Here is a 10372-nt window from a genome sequence, read left to right on the forward strand (position 1 = left end):
AGCCCCAAATTAGCAGGTTAAGAAAGTTTTGTTGTAGAAACAAATCCAGCCATCAGAAAGGGTCCAAATTCAAGTTGAGTAGGGAATATAGTAGTAGAGAATCACCCCTAAAAAATCAGCTACATCTGAAAAGGGAAACTCAATCGGTTGGAGTCAGGGTTTTAGAAAAACCCTGACAAGTTGAGATCGATTAGGGTACTATAGGCTGGAATGAATAATGAAACATGGAGAAAAAAAAAAAAAGGGAAAGAGGACAATGGAGGGTAGAAAGGTACTGGAAAAGGGTGCATAGGAGGCTCCAATAATGGAAGATCAACCTTCCATGGTGATAGGGATCTCATATCCAAAGAAGAGGGAAACTCCAAATCACAGAGATGGTTCTAGCAAAATTTTAATGAAAAAAATAGATAGAATGGAGGAGGGCAGCAACTAAATCATTGAATACTTTATTTACCTCATTAGTGCTGCTCCCTTACAAGGATGAGAAGAAGAAAACCAGAAGAAGGAGAAGCCAAGAAAGGGAGAAGAAGGGATAAGTCGATTGAAGAGAAGGAGTAGGGTTTTTTCCTCTTTTTCTAACCTAGATCAGACCTGCTTTGATACCATGTTGTCAGAATCGTGGTTTAGAAAGAGAGAAATAGAGAGAAAATAATAGCTTGTATTCATTGATAGGCAAGCCCCTCTGTTAATAATAGAGAGGAACATTACAAAGAGACTAACATAGATAGTAATACCCCTAACTAATTGACTCTATAAGAGCAGCAGTAAATACCTAATAACATAACAAATAAACTACCCCAAAAGAACCAGAATACCCCCACGATATTCTGGATTATATATTCCAACAATTAATAAGTAGGAACACCACCACCCTCATAAGTTAGGATTATTTTAAGGTATGTTCTTAAGTTAGCATTACTAAATGGACCTTAAAAATTTACAGTCAAATCTTTAGTAAAATAGTATATGAGACAAGTGGTACCAGCCAAAATTGAAAAACTAAAAGAATAAAAGGGTTTGACCTTTACTCTCATGACCTTGAGTCTAAAGAATTAAGGTTAGGATGTGAATTTATTCCGGTTCTACCGGTTCCTTATCGGTAGATCTGGAACCGGACCAATAACTTATCGATAGACCCGAAGCCAGACCAATAAGCTATTTGGTGAGTCGATTCTGGTTCCTAGCGGGCCAATTTCGGTCCGGTTACCGGTTCTGGTCCAAATTTGACACCCCTAATCAAAAGAGGGAGAGATAAGGCTCAATAGGGATAACAGTAATTCTACCCAAAAAAAAAAAAAACTTTTATACAGTAATTGAAATTGAGAAACCAAGTACAAATAACTTCAATTGGTATCAACTACAGATACAAAGGCACTGCTTATTACTAAAGAACCTCCTATCAACTAAAGACATTTCTTAGTAGGGCGGTAAAAGAAAAAAAAAAAAATTAGTAGAAATCGTCACAAGTCACAACCAGGAGTCCAGGACTCAGTAGATTATTAAAACAAGCGAGGACACCAGTGAGTTAGCTCCAATATTAGAAAAATGAGAGACAGACGACCCAAATCAGTATAACTAGAGCTGTGGCCATCGATGCACCACCCAAGCATCTGCATAACTTCGTGATCTTCGGATAAATATTTCAGAGATAGATTGCACAAATCGACCCAGTGAATGCAAAGGTAATTGCCACTAAGAAAGCTTGAAAGGTCGAAGGCCGACCTGCAAAGACGATGGTTGGAACTGGGTTCCCATCAATGTACTCGAAGGGTAACTGAAACATAGAGAACACAGTAATCCAAGATAAAGTAACTATAACTACTTTTGATGGAGGAAAATTTTTCTTCTCCTTGACCTTCAATCCTTGTTCGAAAGAAAAGAAAATTCTTCAGGTAACGATGGGTACGTATTTAAGTTCCTGCGTGAAAACGCATCAGATTCATAGTCAACTTTCCACGAAGGTGTCTGACCGAAAAAAACACTTTCCACGAAGGGGCGAACGGCAATTCCACGTTTCGTCCACTTCACGCAATGCTTTTATTTGTCAATATGGATGGGCCGGCCGTGTCAGGTACAATCGCCCCTGATTTTCTTTAAATAAAATAAGGTTTTTAACTATTTTACCCCTTGTACCATGTGACCGATATGATATCGATATGAGGATCGGCAACTAACTAGCGATAGATATCTCAAACCATGGCGCAGCTCCCATCAAGATGTGAATTGACCATTCTGGGCTCCCATGGGGAAAAAATCAGTCAAAGTCACTTTTGGGCTTTTGTTATTGTGATTTGTTTCTCAATTACTAATAAATTTCTGGATCTTTATCCTCTGCCTGCCTGATACTGTTCCTCTCATAGGGGGTAGAAATGACTACTTTACCCCCTGTCCGACTACACTGTCAGTGGAGTCCACCCCCTTTTATTAGAGGCACTAGAGAACTGTATCGGACAAAGAACCTTAGGAGATAATTTTCCGTAAATTTCTCTCCATGCTATATTCAAGCTTCCGATAGCAAACTTAGATGAGGAAAGCACGTAAGATCGACGATTTAAACTCAGCTATGGTTTCATGTCCCCTATCTCTTCACATACCACTATTCCTATGCGGAACTACATTTAACCTAATCCCTAGTGAAGGTATGTAGGCAGCTGAACAATCTTATGCTTTGATTCGATTTTATATACATATACACAACTTTATCACTGTTATGTTTGAATTAGATATTTATGCTTTATTACATGTTTAATTGTTTTTTACTTAGATGTCTAGGCTAAGTTAGATTTATTGTTTTCATTATACATGTTAGGTAGTAAGTTTAGTAAGATTAAGAATGATCCAGATAGAAAGCGTTCCCGCCTCCTGCATGGTTCTAAGTATCGGTATCGTATCGCCTGAATGTAGCCAACTGATCTCAATACTGTGTCGATACCATATCTGTGACATGGTACGGACAATGGATAAAATGGTCAAAAAACTCATTTTTTAAGGAGATTCAAGGATAATTTTGTATCGATTTTACAAGTGATCGATATCCGATCCGATATTATGTACTAAAACCATAGCCTCCTGCCTTATTCATTACGAATCAATTCTCTCCCTACAAAGAAATATTCACATTTATCCTTTGGGTGCCATCACACAAGAGTCCTACATCTAGTTCAACTTTGGATTTTTATCTGCTGCTGTACTGACATGCTTCATTTTGCTACTGTACCAGTTTAGATGCTTGACACGTGTACTAACATAATCCAACGATCATAAAATAGGTAAGTAAAAATTTGATTTTTCTTTTTTTCACTTTTGCTTTTTATTTTTTAGTTCTTTTATTTTTTATTTTCACTTTTTTATTTTTACCCTTCTCTCTCTTCTCTCTCCCCTTTCACGAGAAGTTTCCCTTTGTTTCTCTCTGGTCTCCGGCCACTCCCCTCTGAAGAATCTCGCCGGTGATGGAGCATTGTGAAGAAGAGCTAAAGTCTTCGCCGTTAGCGCGGCAGTCTGAAGAATCTCTGGTCCAAGCTCTCCCCTTCCACGAAACCTTCCTTCGTTTCTCTCTGGTCACTAAGAGAAACCTTCCTTCGTTTCTCTCGCGACAGTCTGAAGAATCTCTGGTCCAATCTCTGGTAAAGTCTTCGCCGTGAGTGCGACTAGAGATCTGGTTTCTTGTACCCTAACTCGATGAGTTATTGCAACACCATCACTTTTTTATTTCTTTTATTTGTTTGTAAGATCGATGGCTTGTCCAACCCCCATAGATCTGATTTATTCCAAGTTACTCACTCGGTGATTTATTCCTTTAACAGTGACACTTGATGGGTAGGGTTCTTAATAGTTTAGATAATTAGGGGAAAGCAAAATGATGGGTAGAGTTCTTGATGGGTAGGGTTCTTTCAGCTTCACTCCAATCGACCCATTTGAAATCAAATTATTATGAAGAATAATCTTGGAGATATAAATTTTCACAGAATCTTCAGCACATTCAGGGTGGGTTCTCTCATGGTGGAGCTTAGTTTTATTTTATAGTTCAAATTTTCTTGCTGTTTCTATTGGATTTTGGATTCACATAAGCTGATTTTTGGTTTTCGATCTGTTTGGCACAACATCCAATCTCTCCATACACCCCTTATAATTGAGGTCTCTAAAATGGAAAACTGACCACACATGATTGATTCCATTGTTCTTTACAAAATCCCATTTTAAAGTTAGAATCTTCACTGCAACAAATGCTACTGATGGAACAAGAAGAACCAGGGAATTTTTTCCCATATTGAACTGTTGAGTTCACCTGAACTTGTTAGAATCTTCTCAATCAATATGTTTTAATTTCATTCAGTCCATGGCAATTGTCCATAACCACTCATTGCAACAAATGCTACTGCTCACAGTTTGAGTAATCAAAAAGGATAGGTCTCTAAGGTAATAGAAGTATATGACTGAAAGTTTACAATAAAAAATCCATTTCTTGCTACTGCGCATTGCAACAAATGCTACTGCTACATTGCTAAGTTATAAATCAAAAGGCATGTCTGTGCAGGTGTTGGAATTGAAAGTTTGCTGATTTTATTTTTTTTTATTTTTTTTTTTTTTTGGGGGGGGGGGGTGGGAGAGGTGGGGGTGGGGGTGGGGGATTGATCTCTTTCAATTTGTTTTGTTAGTGAACATTTATTATTAGAGAAAATTTAATGTTTATTTTGTTTATTTTGCAGATACACAATGTCAACATCTAGTGTCAATAAAAATCAAGGTTACTTGCAGTTTTTGAACATAAAATGTGCTTGTAATAGAAGAGCAGCGGTAAGAATTTCACAATCTGCAGACAACCCGAACATGCTCTACTAATATTGCTGCATAGAGTATCCCGGAGGAGGCTGTAATTTCTTCTCTTGGTGTGACCCCATACAAGGACCCAGAGGAATGACTGTACCCAATGAAAACCAAAAGACAGATGGTAGATGAAAGAAGTCCACACTTGCAACATATCAAGGAAGACAACCGCAAGACAAAGAATATACTGAAGCGGATGGAGAAGTCGGATGAAACACTAAAAACTAAGATTAATATTGTAATAGGCTTATTGGTTGTGATAATTGTATTGCACTTTATGTGATATTTGTATTGCACTTTTAGGGCTAAGTACAAAGGGTCTAATGTGTTGTGGTTACTGATATGTTTTCTTGATTTTTTTGGTGCATTTTTCCTTGATCCCATGCTAATTCTGTTCTAATGCTGGTTGGAGGGCTGGAATTGATCCATTCAAGTGTCTAAATTTAGTCTTTAAGAGTGTTGATATGGGTGTATGTGACACAATTGTAGAGATGCTAGTGGACTCATGGTTTTTTAAGCACCCCAGCTGGCCATGTTACACAGGTCATGAAGAACTCAGAATTGGGGTAACTCTAAAGATTATTCAGTTAATAAATAGCCAGTTAAAACAAAATCCTTGAGAGGACTGGTGAAGTAATAATAGAAACAGCATGCCCCCCAGTTCGATCATATTTATGAACCAAAGAAATTCATCAATTGACCAGATCCAAATTTTTAAGCAAGTAAATATGTAGGCCTAAGAAAGCTCACAAGTTTTTAGTCTTCCCAGTTCTCTGTCTAAACTTAAGATTAAAATACCATACAAGTAAAACAAAACTTGGGTTTAGCCTTCTACATGGTACCCATGCAGAGGAAAGGATCCACACCTAATCGATCAATGCCATAGTAATACAAGGACTAATGTCAGAATCTGAGACAGGTGGGGAATGTCAAGTTTCATCGACTCCAGCGTATATAAATACATTATACATGTAAGAGAAAATACTTGCTGAAGGTGACTACAACTGTATGAAGTTTCCAGAGAAGATAAATCTCTAGACGTATACGGAGTTTTCCCAATCTATTGATCATAATTTCCTGGTAGAAAACCCCTTGCAAGGTGCTCCTTACACTTGGATGAGCTTTTAGGACTATCCGGCTATGATCCATATGAAGTTTGGAGAAGTTCTTTTGCAACTTTTTGAGAGGAGGGGGGGGGGGGGTGGGGGGAAAGGTGATAGACCCAACTGCTGCCTAAGTGTGTATTTCAAGGCCAGTGTTGGCTAATAGTTAGATACTTCTCTCTTGAAGACAATTACATAAAGGCCCAACTACATTCTAATTCCAGAATATATGACCTAGCAAACTTGCTGAGCTGCGGGTAGCGCATTATGGCTGGAAAGCATGGTTACATCTTAAGAAAAAAAAGAATATTACTCGACCATTTTGAATGCTTGTCATAAATCTACTTTCAGGAAGATTAAGATATAGAGTCTGTTCAACATCATTGCACATTGTACCAGAAAGAAGAACCATCCACTTTATCTTGGGAAGACCATGTTAGTCAGAGTGTGATATGCAAAGAAAGTACGGGCATCAAAGAAACTAGAGTTCAATGGTGATATGTGGTCTAGTATGATGAAGAGTAAGTATGATGAAGAGAATTCCACATACTTCAATCACATTTATATTAGTAAACCAAGTAAGGAAAAAAAACATTGTGAGTTCTCTCATGAAATGCAAGCTACTGTGGTGATTCAACAGCAAACCCAAGGTCATCGCCATTACTCAAAGAAAGAGAAAAATAAACTTATCATCCCACTGAGTCAAATAGAGACATTCTTTCACAACCAATGTTAAAATGTTGTATTATTATTTTATAAAAAGCACTTTTTGAGTCAAAATACTTGTTTCAAAAAACACTTTTTCAAGTGTGTCAAAGTTTCAAAATTTGTGTTTTGTTTCATTCTCTCCTTTTTATTTCCTTTCACTATTTTGTTTGAATTTGTTGTGCTCTCTTGTATGTAAGAGAATTTTGAGCTCAAGAATAGTCTCACATCGGTTGTGGGAGAGTTACTTGAGGGGTATATATATATATGATTGTTTCCTTAAGGTACAAGCCCTTTGGAGAGGAAGTCACCCTACTCTCTGGTGTGTGGGGGATCCTTGGGGTGTTTTTGAATCGTGCACGCCGAGCCGAATTGGGCCGGGCCGGGCCGGGCCGGGCTGTGGTCGAGGTCGGGGTGTGGGTATGGGCAAAGTCTTATTTTTAATAAGTTGAAGTTTTGCATTTTTGAGTTTTGATTCTTCATTTAAAACTCGGTTTGGTTCACCCATGGTTCATTTAAATGGTTAAGCCGTATGTGTCTATTCATATATGTACACGAATAGGTACATCCACTCCCTGTATGTGAAAGAAAAATACGTACGTCTCATGTATTTGTTTGGATGTATCCCTTCATGAAAGGGTACTCCATTACTATATATATACAAAGTCTTGCCTACGTTATACATACAATAGAAACAAATTATCTCTGCAATAGTCCGTTCTAGATACAAGTTTTACTGTATTTTCTTTAGTAGTAGAGGGCTAATATAACCGTTTGATATCCTTCAGTACTCGTGTCAGGTTCTGCAACCTATACGTTTAGGAGTTGTTTCATCTTGGAGGATTAGGTGCAAGGTCAACCCCGTTGCAGAAGTGGGGGCATCTAAAACCTTAAGGAGAGTATCTGTCGGATACGACTCAACTCATCATGTTCGTGACTGTTCCTGTTCGTACTGTACAAGTTTTCCTCTCTGGTTTGTGTCTCTGTACTGACAATAGGTATTTTACGTATTACTATGTTACAGATTAGTCTTACATTATATGCCTTGTATAACATAAAATAAATTAAGAAAATAGAGTGAAACAGAAGATATAAAATTGGTCCATTAGTTTGGGCTGGGGGTAAACGCTGCTGCAACACCTTCTCATTAAGCCCCTTCTGCCCAGCAACTATAGCTGACAACTTGCCCTATTTCCCCTTCCAAACTTGCTCTGACTCTCTCCAAGTTGCGATAACTCACCGAGTCAGGGTACAAGAAACCAGATCTCTGGTCGCACTCACGGCGAAGACTTTTCCAGAGATTGGACCAGAGATTCTTCAGACTGTCGCGAGAGAAACGAAGGGGGGTTTCTCTTGATGACCAGAGAGAAAAACGAAGGAAGGTTTCGTGGAAGGGAAGAGCTTGGACCAGAGATTCTTCAGACTGTCGCGCTCACGACGAAGACTTTGGCTCTTCTCAGTGCTCCATCACCGGCGGAGCTCCATCACCGACGGAGATTCTTCAGAGTGGTCGGAGATCAGAGCGCTCATGGCAAAGACTTTAGCTCTTCACAGTGGTCCATCACCGGCGGAGCTTCAAAGTGGTCGGAGACCAGAGAGAAACGAAGCAAGGCTTCGTGAAAGGAGAGAGAAAATGAGAGGGAAATGGGAAAATAAAAAAAATGAAAAAGCAAAATGAAAAAACGGTAAAAGCAAAAGTGAAAAAAAGATAAATCAAACTTTTACTTATCTTTTTTATGATCGTTGGATTAAGTCAGTCCACGTGCCAAGCATCTAAGCTAGTACAGCAGTAAAATGGAGCATGTCAGTACAAGCAGATAAAAATTCTTCAAGTTTTCCCCTTTCTGTGTCCTTGGCTTTTGTATGAGTCACGTTTGTTTGTTACCAAGGGGTACAAGGAAAGGTTCTACCAAAAAATAAAGAGACACAAGGAAAGGACCGTACCAGAACCCCACCAACGCCCTTTGTACCTAGAAGATCAAATCCTTGAAATGTTTATCCAGTCGTTTTCACACACGAGAGAAGGTGTGTGGCAATTCTGTGTTTCATCCACTTCGAGCAAAAGTCATTGAGAGAAGAAAGAACCAGCCAAAATCACTACTTGACGATTTCTCAGCGCTACTTCGAGGAAATTTCTCGCATAGCTATTTCCAGGAAATTCTCTGGTTTTGGGTCCAGCAATTCTAATGTTTCTTTCCTAGATAAATCTGGAACACCTACCCCTACTCCAGTCCTTGATAAATCTGAGACGGCTATTTGCAGCAAATATCTGAGTTTTCGGCGCCTACCACTACTTCGGCCCTTCTCGATGGAGTCACTCATGAATCCACCAGTTCCTTTTTTCTGTATATAACGGATAAGGATAAGATAGACTCAAATTCAAATTTAAATTTCACATTGAAGGAGTCCTCTGAAGCCCAGGCTGCTCCTACTTCGTTGGATGATACGCATCAAAACGATAATCAAGAGTTTGTACTTATCGTAAACTCATACGTTTGTAATCTGTAACAGTATTTTTAAATATAAATATACAATCCCATCGTACTCTAAACGATAGGGAGAATACAGTTCAAACCCAAACTCTAACTTGGTATCATCCGCCGATGACTCACGTCATCGATCACCATGACAAACTCTGATGATTCAACCACCATTCCTTCCGCTATCCCCACTCAACAAACGATGATATCTCCAACGAATATCGTTTCCCTTCTTCCTGTTAAACTCCACAGGACCAATTACCTCTTATGGAAGTCTCAATTCATGCCCCTCCTTCATGCGCACGACCTCTATGGCCATGTAGATGGCAGCAAACCTTGCCCACCTCACACTTTATCGTCTTCTCCTGTTTCCTCATTTGTCTCCGACTCAGCTCCAAACCCCGCGTCGACAGGATCAAATTATTCTCAACTGGATAATCTCCTCTCTCACAAAGAGTGCACTAGCACTGATCGTTCGGCTCACTTCTTCCCATGCATCCTGGAGCACGCTTGAATGCACCTACGCGTCTCATTCCCAAGCTCGTATAATGCAACTGAAATACCAATTATTTCAGTTGAAGAAAGGGACTCCTTCCATGGCTGAATATCTTCAGCGTGTCAAAAGCTTGGCCGACAACCTTGCTGCTGCCGCTAATCCAGTACCTAACTCAGACATAATCTTAAGCAATCTTCATGGGCTTGGACCAAATTATGAGTCCTTTGCCACATCAATGACCACTCGCATCGATCCAATACCACTTGACAATTTTACTGGTCTTCTACTTACCCAGGAAATCCTTAAGGATCAAAGAACATCTCATATGGATTTACCATCGGTTGAAGCCCTTGTGACAACAAAATCTGCAGGTACTTCATCCAACCGAGGCCATGGCTACTCCAACAATGGCACCCATGGCCGTGGTCGTGGCCACTATTATAATCGAGGCCGTGGTCAGTACCATTCCAATCAGTAGAATGCCCCTTTGCTGCCTATATCATCCACGCCTTGTCAGATCTGTCATCGGACAAACCATTCAGCTGCAACCTGTTACAACAGGTTCAACCCGAATTACCAACACAACAATCAAGCAAATTGTCCAGCTGAACCTGAGGCACTTTTGGCAGCCCCACCTGCCTCCTTTGACACTGCATAGTACCCTGACTCAGGTGCTACACACCACATCACTTCTGATATGAGCAACATGGCTATAAGCTCACCCTACACTGGTTCAAACCAAGTACGAGTCGGTAATGGTGTAG

General features: G+C 39.6%; 1 protein-coding gene across 1 annotated transcript; it reads left to right on the forward strand.

The window, feature by feature from the left end:
• The first annotated feature begins 9435 nt into the window (after positions 1 to 9435).
• LOC122639140 lies at positions 9436 to 10086 on the forward strand. The gene has a single exon (XM_043831969.1). The coding sequence runs from the start codon at positions 9436 to 9438 to the stop codon at positions 10084 to 10086; it is 651 nt and encodes a 216-aa protein (XP_043687904.1).
• The last annotated feature ends 286 nt before the right edge of the window (positions 10087 to 10372 follow it).

This window comes from Telopea speciosissima, chromosome 9, assembly GCF_018873765.1.
Source record: "Telopea speciosissima isolate NSW1024214 ecotype Mountain lineage chromosome 9, Tspe_v1, whole genome shotgun sequence".
Taxonomy (NCBI): Eukaryota; Viridiplantae; Streptophyta; class Magnoliopsida; order Proteales; family Proteaceae; genus Telopea; species Telopea speciosissima.